The sequence below is a fragment of the Mastigoproctus giganteus genome, chromosome 10, assembly GCF_048544385.1.
Source record: "Mastigoproctus giganteus isolate SK-2022 chromosome 10, ASM4854438v1, whole genome shotgun sequence".
In the NCBI taxonomy this organism is placed as follows: domain Eukaryota; kingdom Metazoa; phylum Arthropoda; class Arachnida; order Uropygi; family Thelyphonidae; genus Mastigoproctus; species Mastigoproctus giganteus.
The window spans coordinates 201,323,612-201,346,460 of record NC_143584.1 but is presented as its reverse complement, the minus strand read 5'-3'; the positions used below and the strand labels follow the sequence as shown (position 1 = coordinate 201,346,460).

The following is a 22,849-nucleotide window of genomic DNA, read 5'->3' as shown; positions in this document are numbered from 1 at the left end:
ATTTTAAAAGTCCTTCAAGGCTGAGAACTTGTACAAGGCTGAGAACAAGGCTATATCTTGTAAACCTTAAATAAATTATTAGAAAAAAATAGAATAAAATTGAAAAATAAATGCACTTAAAATGTGGTACAAAATATACTAGGTTAAATGCCTGTGATGTTCTGCTTTACATCTTGGCAACTGTGGTTATGTGCACTATTGCAGAGTTATTCAAACGTTCACAAATGAAGTATATGCCAATATGCATTTTGTATATGGTTTCTGAAATGGAAATGATAGTGCTGTTATAGCAGAATACCAACAATATTCACATTGTAGAATTTCATACAGCAACATGTTTCAAAATATATACAGAACTTTGAGGGGGACTGGTTTCTTTCCATGGGTAAATACAGAATACATGTAACAGCAGCTTGGAGAAATAACGTTCTCGCTGCAGTGCAGCAAAAATCATATACAAGCATACATGGAATTTCCATGACAATTGGTATTGCAACAACATAAGTATGGAAGATTTTGTACAATTGTAGGTAGTAGTAGTGGCATGTGATGCAAGAAAGCATGTGTATGAGCTTATGCAACATCAGCCAAAAAAAAAAAGGTTTTACCGGTGTTTATAAAATCCTTTCCCACTTTTAAAAAGTAAAAACTCAAAAACTAAAGTTTGTATCAAAAAATGGTGTTTTGCATCATAATACGTGGGAGATATTTTTAACAATAAACTTAGTTCAAAATTAGCATTAGCATTGCTCAAGAAAGCAAGCTTATATAGCATCACCCAAAAAAAAAAAAACTTCCCATTTCACCCATCCATTCACTCCAAGTGCTTGTCTAGTTCTGCCTTGAACTTATTTAAGTTTTCAACCTCCACTACGACAGATGGAAGTTTGTTCCAACTATCAACCACCCGCTGGCTAAATGCAAATTTAGCCAGCCTACAATTGTCTTTCCTTAATTTGAATTTATGTCCCCTCAGATGAGTAATCTGAGAAAGAGGCAGAATCCCATCAGTACTGAGCTTCCTCAAACCATTCAGAGGCCTTATACACCTCAATTAGATCGCCTCGCAGGTGCTTAGTCTCCAGATGCTGCAATTTGCAGAACTTAAGTCTTTCTTGGTAAGAGCAACCCTTTGTTCCACTCACCAATCTCATTGCCCTTCTCTCTACTCATTCCAGCAGCTGTACATCATTCTTAAAATGAGACCTCCAGACCTGTATGTAGTACTCAAGGTGTTGCCTGACCATTGCCTTTTACAAGGAACAATCACCTCATTATCCCTGCTAGCAAAATTTCTGTATATCACTGACAAGTTTGACCATTAGGAAGAAAGGAATTTATTCATTCCAGTAAACAAATTAGATTTTGCATTTGTTATAAAAAGGAAAGAAGCTAGGACAGAAGAATGAGTGTTTGCTTGTCATGATCTTATTCATCACAAAATAAAAAAGCCTGAAGTTACAAACCTAACTTCAGTTCCAGTAAAGTTTATTTTAAAACACTGCCTAAAGATAAATGCATTATGGGCTGCTAGGATAACTCATGGGATTTTGTCAATGACATACAGGAATTTTTCCAGCATGGAGATGATTATTGCACACAGGTTGGGAAGCCTCATTTCAGAAAGGATGTCGATCTGTAGGAATGAGTACAGAGAAGAGCAATGACATTAGTGAGGGGAACAAAAGGGTACTCTTACCAAGAAAGAGTTAAGTTTTGCAAATTGCAGCATCTGGAAACAAGGCACCTGTAAGGAGATCTAACTGGGGTGTTTAAGACAAATGCCCACATCCACTTCGACATAATCTTTAAAGCTTAAGTTTTCCTGTAAGTTTAGGTGATGATGCACATCCTCAAATATTTCTTCCCTATCATTGGACTGTTCTCCACAATTAATAGAGGGAGAAGTATGAGAAACTTCACACATTGCACCATTCAAGGTGGTAAATCCAGCATGTTTGAAGCAGTTGGCGATCACTAAATGCTGGTGGCATTCTTACTTTTGCCCAGACGATGAACAAGCGGGGGCATAAATTTTAATATAGATGTGTGGAAATTTGCTTAGCCAGCAGGTAGTTGATTGCTGGAACAAACTTTCGTCTGGTTTTGTGTGGGTTGTTTGAATAAATTTAAGGAAGAAGTAGACAAATTATTAGAGGGACAGACAAGTGATGTGGGAAGTTTTTTTTTTGTTTTTTTTTTTTGCTGATGCTGTATAAGCTTGCTTCCTTTCATCACTTGCCATTACTAATGCTATCCAGTTTCAGATGGATATGTCATCTCACTTATGCAATTATTTTTTATTTGACTGGCCCATGAAAGAATGCTATCCACAGACAACACAGATCTCATATAGGAATGTGTTAGTTCATAGCAAGTTAGCCACACTCATTAGCTTCAGAAACCGCTCTTTGTTCAACGAGAGGGCCTTGAATCAACCAGCTGAAAATAAAAACGGTAGACTTTTGTGTCCACCCCCTAAAAACCATGAAGCACAGGAAAAATTACTTCCAAACAATAAGTTTTATAAAATATAGCTAAACTGATACTAAGAATTCTATAACAAAAAAATCAAAAACAGATTAAAGGCAAAAAGGTCAAAACAAAGCAGATATCAGGAAAATGCAGGGCCAAGAGAAGGCATTTTTAACTTAAGGACAGTAACCAAAAACTGCATGGATACATAAAGAACCATAAAGTTCTGGGCTATTCAAGGGCATCAGAGAGTTAAATGCAGACTAACAGAAATTTGGCATAATAAATATTATAAATAGAGAAAATGGGACTTGACTAAAACAGTCATTACTGTTTTAGTCAAGTCCCCATTAGTCAAAAGCAAATAAAGTATATTGAAGCAGATGTTAACCCCATCAAAGCCAAAGACAAGAGCATTTATGATTGACTGAAACAAGGTTCTGTCTGGAAGCAGAAAAGATTTTGCAGCAAGCAAATGCCATTTTGATCAAATCAATCAGCACCACAACCTTCACAATTTAGAGTTTTCTCGGATAAAGTTGTTAGTGAAAATCAAGCTCTAACTGTTCCATTTCCAGATGCGCTAAAAGCTCTCATGAAGAATAAGATACCCATCATAACGAGTTTTCAACACTGACAAAATGAGTTTATACTGAAAGTGCATACCAACTGCAGCCCCTAAAAACCAAGGAAGAAAAAAGTTTCTTCTAGATTTTAAGTCACCAAAAAAAAAAAAAAAAAAAAATTCAAACATTTCTTTTGTGGGAATGCAAATAGCTATTTTTATGTTCTGAAAATGTAAACGAATATTGCTTCATACATCTTTGGCCAGTGGTTCCCAATCGGTGTGCCATGATCCTTTTCAAGTATGCTATGAGATTAGGAAAAATTCCATTGAGTTCGATGGCACCAAAATATGGCAATCACTATTTTGGTGTGCAGTTAAATATCATCTTTTAACTTAAAGTGTGACTTGAGTGATAAACGATTAGGAACCACTGTCTTCTTAGGCTATTATGACAAAATACTAATACAGTATTTCTTTCTGTAACATAATTTGTGGAACATACTCACTATTTTTCTGATTTTTATTTAGTAATTTATCCATAAGAGGGATATAAAGTTACTAGTATTTAGTTTAGAGTGAACATGTAGAACTCACCCTCCTTCCTTTTCTTAAGCATTATTAAGTCCAATTAATGTATTATTAAAAGGTTATTTAGAAATGTATCCCTTCTGTAAGCCCTGGATAAGTCATGGGAAATAAAAACACTAATTATACATGGAAATAATTTCATTTCCCCCATGATGTTAGAGTTATAACAATATTTGTTTTTGTAATAAAAGTTACTTTTGATATGGATGTAACACAGTCCACATCATTTTCTTTCCTTCCCCACTTTGATTTAAATGTTTCTTCTCTCCCATTCTTTCTTTTCAGTTTGAATGTTAATGACCACCCCTTGTTTTCGTCATTATATTTTAATTAATTTTATCGTTTGGTTCATTTTAATGAATTTTATTATGAACATAGTCTTAGAGACATAACTACATTTGTTTTAGTAGTAAAGTATTTTTACAATTATGAATTATATTTGGGCAAATAAAATAACATGCTGGTTCAGGTACGTTATAGTGAAAGAACTGAATAAGAAAACATAAGGAAAGAAATAAACTGTATATAACTGGTAAAAGCTAAGAAATCATAATTAAAATCTTCCCAAAAAGATAAATTAGCTTGTCACATGTAATTTTGCTTTTTTATTTCTCACGTGGTATGAAGACGTAATAATACAAAACAGAGAAAAATTTCAATACTGAAATTTCACTCAACAAAGTGAAAATTGCTGAAAAACACTACAGTAAACCCCCACTATTTGCGGTTTCGCGATCGCCGATTTAATATAAAATGAAACCTTAAAAAATGTGAATTTTAAAGCGCCGTGAATATTTTCCGCCATAAAAAAACATGGGCGTGGCTAAAATTATCTTTCCCGGTCAAAACAGCGCTCAGTGGGTGGGGGGAGAGGGGTGACAAAATTGCGAGCGTGGATGTTTCTCGCTAATCCTTGTTCGGTATGTGTTATGCGCTTGTCATGGAAGGTTTCGTCGTTTGCTTTTAATTTATATGCTTATAAATTGATATGATTACAAAAATGATAAATCTACCGTTTTGCAATGTAAAACAGACTTTTTCGAGTGTGTTAACGGAAGAAAGTGACTTTATTGTGGACAAGTTCTGTCTAACCCCTACAAAAATATGGCTACAAATAACAAGAGAAATGTGAAAATATCAAAGAAAGTTAGCGAAGGTTAAGACATTAGCGAATAAAATTTAGTTATTAGATAAAATTTCTAATGGTAAAAGTGTCTCCTCAGTGGCAAAACATTATAAAATCAATGTCAACAGTATGATCAATCAAAAAATTGGAAGAAAAAATCCGCCGTAGTGTCCGTGAAAATGAGCTAATTGCTTCAAAAATTTGCTCTGTAACTCGTGATGTTAAATTAGAAAAAATGGAAAAGGCTTTAAATCTGTGGATAGAGGACCAAACTCAAAATAAAATTCCGCTAAGTTCACTCATCGAAAAGGCAAAACTCCTTTATCAACACTTTAGCAAAACTGGTGATAGCACTGGCGGGATAAGTTTTTTTGCTAGCAAAGACGCTGGTTTGAAATTTCTAATAAATATTACATTTAATATTAAATTGTTTCTTATTTTCATTTCGATGCCATATGCTTGCATTTCACTATGTACTGTCTATGTACATAGTCATATTATGAAGGTACATATAATACATACATAGACAAGATTTTAGACTAGTTTTTCTTATATATTTCATACTTTGGAACGGAACCCCTTTATTACTATGGGAGCCATAACTCAGTATTCGCGTTTTCGGTATTCGCGACATTTCTCAGGAACGTAACCCCCGCGAACAGCAGGGGTTTACTGTATTTGTAACTTGATGTTCTTTTCAAAAATAGGAATGGATACATTGTATCATCAGGGAAAAAATGCAAATATTTATTATAAAGTGTTTCAGAATTTTACTGAATTCTTGTATAAAACAAAATTTGAGTTCTACCTCCCCTCCCACTTTCCATTCTGACATTCAAGTTCTCTTCCCATTCATTTCTATTTTCAAGTTCTCCCTATTCCCATTTTTCCCAAGTTTGTATATCTATGATTTCAAGAAGAATAAAACTAAACTTACTTCATGTACTTGAGTATCTTTGCATATCTATCTCCATTCCCCAGTGACGCACCTTACAGCTATACCCTATATTAACTACACTGGTGTTCAAAGAAAGTGCATCACCTAGGAATTTCACATTTCTAACCCATTTCTGCAATGGTATGTTACATTAATGACTAGCATCACAAATAGAAATATAAACAAAAGATATTTATTAATAGCTAAGGCAAAGCTAAGTAATATTTGACAGGTGCTCTCAAAATATTCCAAAATGAGCATCTGCAACCTTTATACCTTGATGCCATAATTGTTGTGTTTTGGTAAACACAACAATTATGGCTGAAATGTTATCAGAAGCCCTCAATTTGCTTCAGTTTATCATTTTAAATAGAAAACAAAATGAAAATTTCACCAGGTGCAAACTAATATTTAGTTGAACCGCCTCTGGCCCTGATGACAGCAGCACACCATCGAGGCACTGACAAGATCAATTTCTGAAGATAATCAACTGATGATTCGTGGTTCCAAAGACGAATAATGGCTTCCTGAAGTTCACGAAGGATCGTTGGTTTCTTTCTGGCAACTGCAGATTCCATGTTGCCAACAGTTCTTTACAGGATTCAGGTTCGGGCTGTTTCCTGGCCAGCTAAGAGTTGTAATGGATCATTCTTCCAATGGTCCATTACAACTCTTAGCTTGCCAGGAATTTCTTCCACTGCTCGGGGGTCCATTTGATATGCTCCTTTTTTCACAAAATCTTTTCACCTGTAACAAATGTAAACACATTACTGTCAAACCTCTAATGCAGAAATGAAGCTAAAGTAACTACAGAAGTGCCTACTTACACTTGTCATCTGCTGACAAGGAGGAGAGTCAACCTGAAAGATGCAGCTACTTGGCAAGTTGAAAGATCTCTAATGGTTGGCAGCAATTTGCCTTCCAATATAGCCAGGTATCCATTGGCATTTATGAAACCTTATATAAACTGTAGGTGACCTACTCTGTGATATGAAATGCACCCCCATATCATCTGTCTAGTAGAGAATTTCATTGTAGACACCGTACAGTCTGGATGGTTTGCCTCCCATCAGAGTCATGCAGGTTGAATTTCTTCTCATCTGAGAAAATAACTGCCTTCCACTGCTCAGGGGTCCATTTGACATGCTCCTTACACCAAATTAATCGGGCCTTTTTCATTTTTTGTGTGAGGAGGAGCTTCTTCTTAGGACAACAGGCTACAAGTCTATTTTTGAAGAGGTGTCTTCTGACTATTATTGCACTTGCTACCACCCCTGTATGTTCTTCCCATTCTCTTTTCAGCTATTGTTTGTTTGTATTTGGTTTTTAGGGGCATTAGCAACTAAAGCCATATTGCTCCAGGATATACGGTGGTCATTCCCTGACCTTTCTGCATCCTCCGTATTTGGTGGTGACGGGCTCGAACCCCGGTCTAATCAAGAAGCGTGTGCTACGCACTGCTGCTCCTTCCCATCTGGCTACAGAGGCACCTCTCTTTTCAGCTCTGATGAAGAAGATTTATGGTTTTTAAGGCGTAAGCACTTCAAAACGTGGTCCTGTTTTGGTGTAGAGACTTGTTTGCATCCAGTTCCTTTTTTTCCTATTAGCAGAACCAGTAGTCTTGAGTTTGGAAAGAATAATGTCCTTCCTCACGTAAAGCAACAATAGCACTCTTCCTTCATGGCATCAACTGCACGTAACTCGCCATCCTGACACAAGCAAGGAATGACTGCAACTCTTGCAGAACATGCTTATATAACTGAAAGTAACAGCTGGTGCAATATTACATCATCACCTATGCGTGTCAATCTTATCTGATGCAATCTGTAAGAAATGTTGCCGTATACTTACGTTATTCAGATGACAATTACAATTTTAAGGGGTGATGCACTTTCTTTGAACACCAGTGTATAAACTAAACAAAAATTTTTGAAGTTTACCAAAAGTTGACAACTACTAAAGAATATTCCATTTTTAATTGTGAAATAGTTCATAGAGATTAATGCATTAATTTCACAGATTAAAGTTAAGGGATAAAAGGGAAAATTTAAACTCAGGTTTATATTTAGAGAGCTGGCTGAGGAAGTAAAGCTGCAAAATAAAAATTTATCAAAAGATAGAATTCCCAACTCTACAAAAGATGGGTTTTAAAAAAAAAATGTGTTCAGTTTTAACTTGAATTTGCAAAGCAGTGCAAAACAGTGCCAGTCTGGGTCATTTTTCTGCCCAACATATGAATCTCAAATTGTGGTACTTTTTTTTTTCCATTATAAGGGGAAAAAAAGAGAAAAATCATGTACATTATCTATTGTATTAATCAGATTCATCTGATATATTTATAGATTACCTACATTAAATCACTTCGGTATAATAGGTTATTTCTATGTTCTTTGCTAGCAGCAATCCTAGGACCGTGGTGGTCTGGGTGACCACAGTCTTAGACGTGCTGCCACCAACCAATATAGGTAGATAATCATCCAGCTAGTTTATTATCTTGTGCCAATCCTAGAGCAAAGTAATAAAATTTAGATGCCTATATATTATATGGTTAGAATGCAAAGCAGGTTAAATTAGCTACCAAAAACAAGAACTGCAGACCTAAATTAACTTAACTCATCCCAGATTTCAAGGCAATTAGTCAGAAGGTAGCAATAACAATTCCAGTTGAGAGCTCAGCTATACATCATCCTAAACTGTATGCTTTATATATACCCTATATCAAGATCTAATATTATAATCTTCTTATAATCAAAATAACAATCTGATCACAGCATTATACTGGTTTCCAGTTAGCATTCTTTCTTAAATTTTTTCTTGCTTTCAAATAACATGGATATAAACCTTGTGTTGAAACTACAAACTGAACGTGAATGCCCCGCATTTATTTTAATTCCATATGAATATATTTCTCAGTCTGACTTTAAATTTTTTGCCCATGGTTTCTAGTATTACCTGTAAGCTTAGTAAGTTCATTCTCATCACCACTAGAATCATCAAAGGGTAGAAGTAAACAGTAATTAGTATCATGAGATGCAACACCTAAAAAAAAAAGAAGCAACATAGAAGATAGGTCAAAGTTAGAAAATAAAAAAAAAAAAACAGAAACTTTATATGTATCTTTTTCAATAAACAGAAAGAAAAGAAAGAAAGAAAAAAAATTAAGAAAATCAAAACAAATGATTAGTTAGTTTTCATAAGTAAAAACCTACCATGCTCGAAGTTCCATGCACTAAAAAAATCATGCACATCAAAAAGAAAAAGCAAATTTAACATGCATTTATTAATTGAAAGCTGGAGGATAGATGATGACTAATAAATTTTTCAAACACATGGTTTCCTCATAAAACTGTCATCTCTCTTAATAAATTTCTTATGACACTATACACAATATGTAATATGAAGAGCATGCTAAAATGTAGGAAGTATACTGTACAGATATTTTAATCTGAAACAGAATCTCTTAAAACCATAAATAACTGAATTATTAATTAAAATCTGTTTCCTTATGTTCTAAATATTTTAATTTAGTCATCAAAGTTTATTGTACATGCAAATTTAGTTCTCAGAAATTGATTACATGCAAATTTTCGATGTGAATAACGTCTATACCCTATGGCGCTCAGGCTGTCACGAAAAGTGAAATGTCTAACTGCTGTTATATCTCTGAAACTAATAGACAATAGTACAAACAATTTATATTTATTTTATCGGGTATATAATGTAGTCAATGAATATGCAAGAAAAAATTTGAAATTTTGATATTTAATATTTTTTTTTTCAAAAAAAACTAAATATCGATGATGATTCTACCAACATATGAAATGAAAATATTATACAGAAATATGAGAAAAGACCAAAAGATGGAGAGCTCGGTCAGCTTTGTTTGGCTGATTTTGCAGCGAAATACAATGTTGTGAAGGGACAATGTAAACCTAGAAAACAGATGTGAGTCATAAGGTATTGCCACTATGAAATGTCTGAATTGGCAGAGTATAAACGTCAAATGGTTTTACTTTACTGGCCTTTCGAAAATGAAATGGTTGATATCTTAGATTCAAACAAGTTTCTTCAGATATACAATGAAAATAAAGAGTACTTTTTGAATTGCCACAAAAGGTATGAGTCTGACATCGATATTGACAAAACAGAGTATTGTAGAAAACTTTGCATCGAAATGGACGATAAAGAAGATGCTCAAGCAAAATGCAAGGAATATGTTCCAAGTCGAATCGCAGAGGATGCTAGTAACAGACTTCAAGAGAACAATGATGATATTGAAATGATTTTGGCAAACTCGCTAACTGGTGTGGTACATTGGCAAGATAATGTCATGAGCAGCGACGATTACTGCAAATTGGTTCGAATGATGAACAGAGAACAATGCGAGTTGATTCTTGAAGTTATACATTGAACAACAGATCGAGCTAACACAACACCACTTCAAATATTCTTTACTGGTCCAGCTGTGGCAAGAACTTGAAAATTATGATGGAAACTTACAATCACTTAAGTCAGGTGCACAACTGGCTTAAAAATGCATCCGTCACCTGCATGTCAATGGAGAAGGCGGCCATAGCGATCAATGGTACTACAGTTCATTCGTCGCTCAAAGTTGGTATGACACAAATACATGGTGGTCTTGTTTGAGAAACTTTGCACCTCTATCGTAACTCATTTCAAGTTCGAGCAGTATTCATCGATGAAGTTAGCATGATCGGAGCTGACATTTTACATACAATCAATGCCAGACTGCAAGAGATCACTGGAGAATTCAATCGAGATTTTGGTGGTTTAGATATCATATTTTGTGGAGATTTGCATCAGTTGCCGCCAGTGAATGCAAGGCAAATATTCAAGCCTCATAAGAATTTCGTCAGTGGTGCAATTTTGTGGCAGTCTCTCAGTTTCTTTCCACTAGTTCAAGTGATAAGACAGAGTGATATTATATTGTCTGGCATATTAACTAAAACTAGAAATGGCGAAACGTTAGACGCTGAAGAAAAGAAGTTAATTGAAAGTCGATTTAGAACAAGAGACTTTGTCATGGAACAAGTACCAAATGCTGTTTGTTTGTTTCATCGTAACAATGTTGTTGTTCAATATAACGCTCAAGCGTTGGAAGGAAACACCACCATCAATTGTACAGCCAACGATCACTTCACCAGTTACAAGGGTCATGAACAGTTGACTAGTAAGTGAACAAAACTCCATCAAATGGTTGTAGCAGAGACCGGAGGTTTGCCATACGTATTGCATCTATTGACTAGAAAACCTTACATGATCACTACAAACATCGATGTTGAAGATGGTTTGGTCAATGGAGCGATCAGAACTTTACAGCACATTAAGATGGAAGAAACAGAAATCAAGAGATTGTGGTTACATTTCGAAAGTAAGAATGCTCGAACTAAGCGTCATCTCAAGTCTCGCCCGCACATATTGTCGCATCGTGGCGTATTAAAATCTGGCTGGACTCCGATTATAAGACTTTCCGACACAGTATCTTTCAAAAACAAAAAACTTAAATGCAAAAGAATCCAATTTCCTTTGGTTGAAGCTTGTGCCATGATGGTTCATAAATCTCAGGGTGGAATTTTCAAAGAAATCATATTTGATTACGATAAGAGTCTCGTACAGCAACTGGTATACGTTGCATTATCGAGAGTTAGAAGCATCGCTGGCCTGTACATCAGAAATCAGACTTTACATTCTACCATACCAAAGATGCAAGATCTTCGAACTAAACTGAAACGTTTGAATAACCAACGTTTGGAAACACTCTCTACAACCGCATTACAATTTTGGGATCAAGTTGCTTCGTCGAGTTTCAGAATGGTATTGTTGAATATACAGAGTTTGAAACTTCATAGCGAAGACATTGCGACCAATCCAATTCTCATGGAATCGAATATCTTGGCATTAAATGAAACATGGCTTGAAAATTATGAAAATGTTGATGTTCGAGAATACAAACATATCACACAATTCAAAAGACCTTCTGTGCAATCTGGTGGTGTTGCAATATACAATAAAGTCGAATCGACAATATGTCACCACATATTCTCATTACCGTGGCTGCAGACTCGTTACGGAAAATGACTTGTACAGGTAATTGTGCCGACATTTGTGCAGCTGTATCCTACTTTAGTTACCACAAACCTTTATTGCTGATTGTAAATGAAAATATCGAATAAGATCAAACTGATTTTATTAAGCTTAAATTGTATTTTTTCATTTCACATGACATTATTCACGGATCTACCTTCGGCTCTATGGAGCCAACGTCAATTTTTATTTCTTAGAAATTTATTGTACATGCAAATCTATTCAATGAAGAATCCAGACCAACTTTCCTTACATTATAAATATAAAATATGCTTTACATAGCATAAGTCTTGACTTTAAGATATAAAAAAAAAAAACTCCTTACCACTTAATCCCTCATAGCTTCATTTCTTTTCATATATAGGGAGTTTCAATGAAAAGGCACCAAGGTCTATCTCACTTATTTTAAGGTTTAGGCTATTTGTCATCTGAATCTTTTTTGTCATATTTTGGCTACAATTTTTGAATTTGATATTAACATTGGCTTAAGTATTATTATTATTATTATCCATATGATGCAAGGAAGCCTGAGGCTTATGCTGCACCAGGAGAAAAAAAAAAAAGAAAAAAAACAGTTCCCGAGTAACCCAGAGAGAGAGAGAGAGAGAGAGAGAGAGAGAGAGAGAGAGTGTGTGTGTGTGTGTGTGTGTGTGTGTGTGTGTGTGTCAAAATTAGAAGGGAATCACCAAGAAAGAGAAGAATGATGATGATATCCAGCTCAGGACCCTGGGTGTGCCAAGCCCATACTTACCAGATGTGAGCCCCCAGGGTTGAATATTACCATTTATACTTTACAATTTCTAAATTTAAATTTTGTCTTATCAACTACTTTTTTTTCTCAATCTGAAATTGTTCTTTGTCCCTGTTGAACCTGAAAACACTGTTGGTGTACTTCCAAAACAAATGCAAACTAATTTGATTTAAAGAAAAAATAAAAAAATAATGGTATTATATGACATTTGCTCTTCAGTACGTGTATTTAGCTTTATAGAAAGGCTAACTATAATGAGGGCAGTTTCAGCCGTCCCACTGACATTACAACTGTCATTTTTTTCTCCCCCTCCCCAAATAAAATCAGTCTACGTTAATTTCAAAGTACTCCAATAACATTTTTAAACTAAACTGAGGTTAGGGAACAACTATCCCATTAAGAAAAATACAGCTGATAAGGCAAAATTTTAATTTAGAAAACTTAAAATCTACATAGTAATTTTTAGTCCGATTTTTGCATTAGCATAGGCATATGAGCACGCAAGCAAGCTTATGTAGCATCAGCCAAAAAAACTGCTCCCATTTCACCCCTCCATTCATTCCAAATACCTGTCCAGCACAGTCTTAAATTTACTTAGGCTATCAACTTCCACAACAAAGGATGGAAGTCTGTTCCACCAACCAACTACCCGCTGGCTAAAGGCAAACTTCCGCACATCTATCCTACATCTGTCTTTCCTCAATTGGAATTTATGTCCTCTCAGGTGATTATTCTGAGCAAGAATAAGAATCCCATCAGCATTGAGCATGCTCAAACCGTTCAAGGCTTTATACACTATCAGATCACTTTACACACTATCATTCAGATCATCTCGCAGGTGCCTAGTCTCCAAACACTGCAATTTGCAAAACTTAAGCTTTTCTTCGTAAGAGCAACAATTTGTTCCATTCACTAATCTTGTTACCCTTCTCTGTACTCATTCCAACAGCTCTACATCCTCAAGGTGTGGCCTGACCACTCCCTTATACAAGGGGATAATCACCTCCTTATCCCTGCTAGAAAAATTTCTGTATATCATTGTATACCATCTGCACTGCTCAGAAAACTTCATATCTGCCTGAACAATTACCCCCAGGTCCTTTTCGTTCTCTACCACTGTCAGTGTAGTACCACAGAGTTGATACGTTACTCTGGGGTTACTTCTTCTGATATGTAGTACTTTACATTTGTCAATGTTAAACTTCATTTGCCACCTCTCAGCCCATCTGCTCAACTTTTCTAGATCCTGTTGCAGCAGCGTACTGTACCAGCTTATATCTATAATAAGCTTCCATGTCATCCATTAATTTATATGTATCCCATGCATTTTTCTTCTCTGCCATATGTCTCATTAGTTCATCTGACATCCATTTAGGCCTAAACCTTGAACAATATTTCTGAGTTGGTATGTAAAGCCTAGTAGCTTCCAAGATAAATTCTTTGAATGCTTCTCATTTTGAATTTGCTGTTGGTAACATCATCAGTTGAATATTATTCCTTGCTTTAATGATATAATGGTTACAATAATGAATACAACACTGTATATAAATATATACCTGGACTTTAAATAGCAACTAAAGGAGTCATCAATAGACTTCTTTACTTATATTAACAGTAGAAGTTAGGGGTTGAATCACACTGATCCACTTCATGACCATGGTTTAACTGTTGATGATCCTGCCCAGGTTGCTGACAAACTGAATAGGTATTTCAAATCTAAATTCATGTATGTTGCTTTATTGATGGGAATTCCAGAAGTTCATCAAAATCTAACATAGAGCTAAATGATTTGTGATAACTGAGAGAAAAGTAGAAGAGAAATTGTTGAAGCTCAACATAAAAAAGGCATCTGGAGTGGATGGGATCTATCCAATTATACCAAGGGAGGTAAGCAAACCCTTAGTCATAATTATGAGAGCATCTTTGGATTCAGGAGAGGCCTCTATGGACTGAAGAGATATGCAAATGTATCCCCAATTCACAAAGGGGGATCAAAGGGTGACCTGAATAATTGCAGAGCTATTAGCTTAAATTCTGTTCTGGGGAAAATAATGGAGTCTCTGGTTAAATAAGTAATGCAGGATCATCTGGATGGGAATGCACTTTACTACAGTCACAGCATGTACTTGTTAAGGGGTAATCTTGTTTAACTGATCTGATTGGATATTATAATGCAGTAACAAAGGAACTGGATGCAAAATACAGTCAAAGCTATATATAAAACAACCCTCCAGGGGAACGAGAAAAATGGCTGTTATATTCTTAAGTTCATTATATTGATCGTTCATAAAATCAGCAACAAAACAAGTAAAATCTTAAAAGCACAATGTAATTCTACTAGTATAATATAGTATAATCTTATTTATGGTATGTACTACACTATTAAAAATTATGGTTGTAAATTTTGTATTGATTGTGAAGTGCAGGTTACAATTACATGGTAAATTTCACTACTTACACTACGTACCTATCAAGAACTAACAATACAATTGTTTCGTACTTTAAAATAATCTGTCAAAAATGTGTTTTAAAAGAGAATTTTGAAGGTGTACGATAGCGGTTATTTCACTTTCACAAATTTACGTACAAGTTCTAATCCTTGAGCATCTTTCACTAAAACTCCTTGCTCAACCAAAGTAGGTTCCTCATCTTCATCACTACAAGTTTCAGAAGATTCCATTACATCTGTAATGAGTTCCTCTTCACTTGTGCATATCCTGAAACAATCAATGTCCACATCCACTTCTGCGTAATCTCTGAAGCATAAATTTTCCTGTAAGTCCAGGTGATGATGCACATGCTCAAATATTTCTTCCCTATTATTAGATTGTTCTTTGCAATCAATAGAGAAAGAAGCATGCAATACTTCACACATTGCATCATTCAAGGTTTCCAGCATGTTTGAAGCAGTTGGCAATCACTTTTTCATCAACTTTATCCCATGCTGAAACACATAAATACATTGCTTGCAGGATGTCGATTTTGCACTGAATTTTGCTTTCAAGACACAGCACAATTTTTTTTTTTAACAGCATTATTCGGTAGTTTTTCTTATAACACTGGATTACACCTTGATTGAGTGGCTAAAGAACTGATGTCATATTTGGTGGTAGGTACTCAACAATGGCCTCCGTAGCTGAGTGGTCATGAGCAGGAGTGCAGTAGCACATGCTCTTTGAGTAGACCGGGGTTCAAGCTCTTGACTGCTGAATACGGTCAATCTGCCAACCCGCAATGGACCAGCGTGGCAGATTATGGTCCGTTTCCCTCAGCATGAATTGTTGAGGAGGCTTCCATCCTGCAGTGGGTTGATAATGGCTGCACTTTACCTTTTACTCAACAGTGATTGCACGTAGGTAGTTTACTTGACAATAAGGGGTGCAGTTATCCACAAACAGCAATTTTTTTTCTGTTCTTCTCACTCACCCTGCAATCTAAGTCTCTGATCCATTCGTCGTAGATTTATGTCATCCATGCCTTTTGGTTTGCTCGATACATAGCCAGTAATGTCTTCAACCCTTTAAAGCATCGAGGCTTCTGGGCTTTCCCAATGATTAAAAGAGGAAGCTTCTCTGTGCCAGAAATGTTTGCTGCTAGGAGAATGGTAATCCTTTGTCTGGCCATTTATCTGCCACTACATTTCTCACCTTAGTGTTTTATCTGGTAACAATTTAGAAAAGAGTCGTTTCATCAGCATTGAAGATGTCATTGTGGTCGTATGTCAGCAAAACATTTTTAAACGATTTTCCTTCCATTCCTTTGTAGAGTCAATGTCCATAGCCACACACCTTTTTGAAAACAACAGGCCATGGCAAGTCTTAAATTTCTTGAACCGTCCATCTGAACTTTTAAATTCTTCAATATCCATTTGATTGCCCAAACGATTCAGCCTTAGCCATTCCAAAAGTACCTTTTCAAGATCTGGATATTTCTCTTTTCATGCTCTAATCCTACCCAGTGCAGCAGATTTCTCTAAACTCTCAAATCTTTCAGAATATAGAATGGAGTACTCTTGGGAATGCCAAACTGTTTGGCGATGTCAGTCTTAAAATGCACACCATTATCTAGAGCAGTGGTTCCCAATATTTTATCACTCAAGTCACACCTGAAATTAAAAGATGCATATTCATAGCATACTTAAATAGTAATTGCCACTGAACTCAACGGTGTTTTTCCTAATCTCACGGCACACTTGAAAAGGGTTGCGGCACATCAATATGCCAGGGTACAGGTTGGAACCACTGATCTAGAGCTTGCAAAATCCTAATTTTATCTGTGATTGGCAAAGCTGTCCGCTTTCTTGGAGCCATACCAATAAACATACACTAACTAATAACTTCTAGCCGGTTAATTTCATTACCACACTGCAAGAAAAGAGTGTGAGAAATCTTAACAAATAAATTCTCATCGTCAGGCTATAAGTTCGTCAATTACTTCAATCAGGATGCAATTTGGCCTAGACAAATGCAAGACCCATGGATTGCATCAAGGCCATCCAGTCGGACGAAACTACCAGATGAAGAACAGCGAAGAGAATGAAACCATGATAGAGGGAGAGGCATTCAAATATCTGGGGATGATGCAGGCCCACCAGTTAGAACACAAGGTGATCAAAACCCACCTGACTGAGAAATACCATCAGAGACTGAGAAGGCTGCTAAAATCAAAGCTTAATGGCAGGAACATGGTCAGAGCCATAAACACTTATGCAATCCCAATACTAACGTACTCCTTCACAGATTGGACCAACACCAAGCTGGAGGAGATTATGAGTTCAACCAGGATAATGATGACCCCCAAGAGGCAACAACACCACCCAAAGTTGACCACTGAGAGACTGACCATAGCCCATAAAGAAGGAGGGAGGGGATTGACTGACCTGACTGAACAAGAGAAGAAAGCAATTAAGAACCTGCAGGATTACTTCCAGGAGGGCAGTAACCCTCAAACTAAATAAAATTCAAACTATGACATTAAATTGCTGCAGTAAAATATTATTAGTCTAAGAAGCACACCTTTCTGCATCTCTCATATTGTGCAAATAAGTCACAACTAGGCTGTTACCCCTTATACTTCCTACCTGCTCACTGACAAGAAGCCAAATAGCTTCAAAACAATGCTAGCTGAGTGGTGGTACTCAACCGAAAATAAGCAAGAATAATCTTCTCTACCGGGGAAGTGTTTATTTATAGGAAGTATAAGGAGGGCAACTCGTGGAGGATTTCACAATGTGAGATGTTGCAATAGTGATACCAATGTACAAACTTCGGTTTGTCTAAAAAAATTCAAATAAGTAGTAATGATGCAAATGCACTAACTAATGTCATATTATGCCTACTTTAAAAATAAATTTTCATGCTGACAGATATAGATGTTGAGTTTTGGAGGATGGATGATTAAGTCCATCCTCCAAAACTTAACATCTGGTGTTTTAATAATCATATAATCACTTTCCATAAAAAATAATTTTCAAATGGGATAGCTGTTACATAGGTAACCGAATAGTTACCTATGTGAGGAGGAAAACAAATAATTTGTATTTTCTTATCTACCCATTTTTTTTTCCAGCCAGTGAAGCAAAGGCCTCTGGCTTCCTTGCACTGTATGGCTATTAGTACTATTACTAAATAAAATGAGCAGTACACAATCAAATGATCTTCTCTAACAAGTGTGAAAATTGCATTCTGCTCATTTGAGAGCACTCGCATGTTGGAGACACCTATTGTGGCACCCCAAATGTATCACCCAAAGTAAGGTCATCACAATTTCATTCCACATGATCTCCTATTTATAATCACTCTGCATCAGCAGCTGTTGTCCTTATTAAGCAACTTTTGGAGGGAAAGTCTAAATGTATAACTTTCTTGCTTATGACAACTAAATGAGGAAAAAAACTGAAAAAGTCAAACAGGGTGACTATGTCTCTATTTTGCTGACGGCATTTGACAACTAAATTTTAATTTTTTCAGGGTGGAATGCTAATTTTTAATGGAGATTCCAAGTATGAGAACAGGATCTCGCTTTCCATTAAAGACACTTGTTCTGCTCTGAGCCTATGTTTGGCAGGTGGCAATTTTTCATACTGAAAGAAATACTGCGGGTGTTCCAGTCACATCCACAATAACTAATATAGCTAAGAAGGAACTGGAAACTAAAAAAGAATATTTTAAAAAAAAAGACCTTTAATGTCAGGTATAGACATAATATAAAAATTCTTATGATGGCTAACTAAACAGCAGATAAATAAAATTTTAATAAATGAAAAATGAAGGAATGCTTCATTTTTGAAAGCTTCTTGTGTATATTTTAGCACTTTTGATACTACCATTTTCAGTTTTATCTTTCCTTTCTTAATTTGTGCTAACTATTTTATATGTATATTTGCTATTTAATGTTTTTAATTGTTTATTAAAATTTTATCTATCCACAGTTTAGCCAGTTGTCACAAGAATAGCATTAGTACAGGCATATGATGCAACAAAAACAAGCTTGTACAGCGTCAATACATCAATATTCACATTAAGAATCTTTCTGAATCTGCCAATTACAATCAGGCTCAGTAAATCTTGTACTGATGTTGTGTTTGCAACCAGTTCAACTATAGGTAGGCACATGCTCCTGGGCAGCTGCAGAGTACTACTCATACTCTACTTAAGTGGGCAAACTCATGAATTAATTATAGTGGAAACAAAGTTTAAAATAATAAATTAATGGCAAGTAGCTCTTGGTATGAATAATAATTACAAAAATACTGTACAAGCAATTGGCATCTTTTACTGCTATCTATTTCCTACTTTTATTGTAGGGTTTCCCTTAAATGCCCTAATGACCGCAATGTTTTTGATGCCTTACTTATTTAATTTTAAGACAAATTACTTTAACCCTGAGCCAAGCACACAGGGTTGATGAGACCCCAAACAATATTTCAGTAATCTGTGCTCTTAATCTACTCCATCCACAAAGATGAAACCACTAATAGTTGTTTTCGAAAATGTTTTCTTTGATTTCTCAATAAAAATTCCAGGAATCTGTTAAATATCATACAGTTAGGAAACATTCAGGAATTAAGTTATACATAATTACATACACATATTGAGTAGCATTTGTCACACACAATTATTGATAGTGAACTAACTTTACTAATGTGAGCTTTCCTCCAATCAGTATGTTCTGTGGCTTCATGACATTGAAGCATCACATGGAATCAAACTGTTGACATGTGTGTTGCACAATTTATGCAGCATGTGCTGCTGGCATCCAAGCACACATTTGCTGAAGCAGTCTCTGACCCAAATACTCTTCTGAACTAATAACAATGCAGTTTCAGGATCTTGGTCACTGTTTGAATGCAGATATCTTGGGTATTTGTAAACATCTGTAAACCTTTTATGCTACATTATTCTAAGAGTGAAGGCAAAGACAATTTATTTACAGTTCAGATAATCCCAAAAGTGTATTATGGATAAAACCCAAATAAAAAATGAAAAGGTTGTCTGAGGGACAATCTTTGGTTTTTTTTTTTTTTTTATCAGTAATACATCCAGTATGTTCAAACTTTGAAGTTGGCACCTTCATGGATTGAACTAAACAAGGACCTTTACTTTTCTTCATTCTTAGTTCTCTTCTCTGAGGACAGCAACAGTCTTATTACCACTGATAAAAAAAAATACAAGAGAAATACATTTATTTAAAGATAGCATCTCTTTGCTAACTATGAATTCTGCTGCTTTAGTACTCTTCATTATGTATAAATAGTACTATATGATGGTTTATTTTTTATGAAGTGTTTTCAGCAATATACATATAAGTAAATTTGCATAACACCGATAGACATTTCCTTATTTACATATTTTTATTTGAAGCCCCACAATAAAACTTGTTTTCCTGTACGTATATTAACAACACTTTATATCAAAACATTTATATATGTTTACATTATTTACTTTACAACAACACTTTATATAAATGAAATTTTATTTCAGATGCTCAGGCATTACTTGAGAATGAAAAGCCGGATTGACACCAAATTTTCAGCATGTGTTTTGCTGGTTCATGGAAAGCTTTTAGGTCTATTTCTGATACCATTAGCAGTCCCCAAACAGCTGCCCCTATAGAAACATTGTTTTAAATTTCGAACAGCTGCTCCAATATGTATTTAGGATATTCTTAATGATATCTTTTTCAAATTTCATGTCAATAGGCTAACTCATTTTATAACAACCTTTTCCCCTGTGCACCCAGTCCCCTTAAATAGTAGTGCTACATCAATCCCATTTCACAGTTACCTATGATGTGAATATCATATGAAGTTTTGGCAAACATTTCTTCAGTATAATAGAAGTTTTTAACCTATGTTATTTAATAATCAGACATGACTATAATGTAACAGATTGCATGCCTTACTAACTTGTTTAGTATTGTGTATGCAACCTTTCTAGTTCTGTACTAGCACATTTTAAGTAATTTTACAAAACTTTAATGTCTTTTAATATCTTTAAAACACTAATATCTTTAATATATCATAAATTAAGAGAAACAATGTGTTTGAAGTTTTAGAGAGGTTCTACCTTATAAACTTCAGTGAAAAAAAAAAAAACTTGACTAGCAACTGATTTTCATTATAACTGTTAAAGAAATGCTGCATGGGGGAAAAAATCCCAGAGACTCCCAAATATAATTTTATTACATTCTAACAGAATCACGCATCTACCAGTAATTATATTAATTTTTCTTGGCATATTAATCCTGGTATTGCAAACAGCTTTTTGATTAACAATGTACAGCTTTAATATACCAGAATACCTTGTGACCGTTGCAGTGTATCCACATTTTCTTCAAGTGACATTCCTGCAATATCAATCATCTCTTCATCACTACTACTTGATCGAATTACAGTTTTTTGTGTTGCCTCTTCGTCTTCGTTCTGAATATGGGTTCCCCTCAGCGATTCTGAGGGACCATTGACAGACTGGTAGCTCAGCATATCAGCTCGACCATGCTTTTTCCACCTGACTAGCAGTTGGTCATGTTCCATGATATTCTAAATGCCAATCGGACGTCTGTGAAAAAAAAAAAAAAAAAGAAAGAAATTATATATACACAATTTAAAATAACACTATATATAAGTGTTTATTTGTAACTTCTAATAAAAATAACCTTTTTTTTTTAGTTTCAGGGAGCTTCTGTCTTATAAATGCAACAAAAGAGCAACGTTGTAATTCATACAGTGAGGCAGTGCTAGGTGGGTCGGAATACTGCTAGCTTGAGGGGGCTGAGACACAGACTAATAATTAACTAATTAATTAAAAATAATTAACAGACTAATAAATAATTAATATATTAACAATAGCCACAGGCAGATATGAAAGTGATTCTTACACTACTTTTATTGGAACATGCAGCAGCCCAGAAAGCAAGGTACCAGGGATTTCAAGGCCTGCTATGGATAATCTTGGAACAAAGAAATGCATGAGGTGTATTAGGGTAACTAAGAGTAAGAACAGGTACATGTATACTTGCATGTACACCCATGCTAGGAGCACAGTGAATAAATTTGACGAGTTTGAAGCATTGGTCAAGTCATCAGATACAAACATTGTGGGGATGTCAGAGACATCGTATCACTCAGATATAAGAGATGCTGAATTTGAATAGAGGAGAACAAGGTATACAAAAAAGATATAGTGTTGATTGTCAAGTAGCAACAGGAGTTCCCCCCCCAACTCCACAAAAAAGAAATATAGGACAGGAGGGGAGAGGAGAGGAAGGGGTTATGCTCTTAGTTAAGAATCAGAAACTCTAAGACAATGCATCCAGTTGACAAGTATGGCCAGTGCAATATTAAAGTCAGTTTGGTGTGACATAAGCACTGGGAAAACAGAAATGAGAGTAGGGGTGGGTAATAGGGAAAGCAAGTTTATACAGCATCAGACAAAAAAAAAAAAAAAAACTTCCCACTCACTTATCCACCTCTCCAACAGTTTGTGTAGTTCTTCCATGAATTTATTCAAGCTATCCACATCCACAACATCAGATGGAAGTTTATTCCAACAAACAATCACCCACTGGCTAAAGGAAAGCTTCTGCACATCTATTCTGCAACCAATTTCAATTTATGCCACCTCATTTGCATGCACTGAGCTTGCTCAATCTATTCAAAGTCTTAAATACCTCAATCTGATCACTTCACAGGTACCTAGTCTCTAGACACTGCAGTTTGCAGAACTGATGCCTTTCTTGATAAAAGCACCCCCATTATTCCCTTCATCAATCTCGTTGCCCTTCTCTGTATCCACCGCA

The 22,849-nt window shown here is 35.4% G+C and overlaps 1 protein-coding gene across 6 annotated transcripts in view; it reads right to left on the bottom strand.

Annotated features, from left to right (window-relative positions):
• Positions 1-22,849, bottom strand: part of ClC-c (chloride channel protein 3) — a 378,652-nt gene that overhangs the window by 293,994 nt on the left and 61,809 nt on the right. For 3 of the 6 annotated variants that reach the window (XM_090383982.1, XM_090383981.1, XM_090383980.1), the window contains 2 exons: positions 21,353-21,609; positions 8,647-8,733 (listed from right to left, as the gene is read on the bottom strand). In XM_090383982.1, coding sequence (XP_090240108.1) covers positions 8,647-8,733; positions 21,353-21,584 — 319 coding nt within the window. In that variant the 5' untranslated portion in view covers positions 21,585-21,609. Of the gene's footprint in view, positions 1-8,646; positions 8,734-21,344; positions 21,610-22,849 lie in introns of those variants that run through there. The other 3 variants (XM_090383984.1, XM_090383985.1, XM_090383986.1) reach the window with 3 other exon arrangements.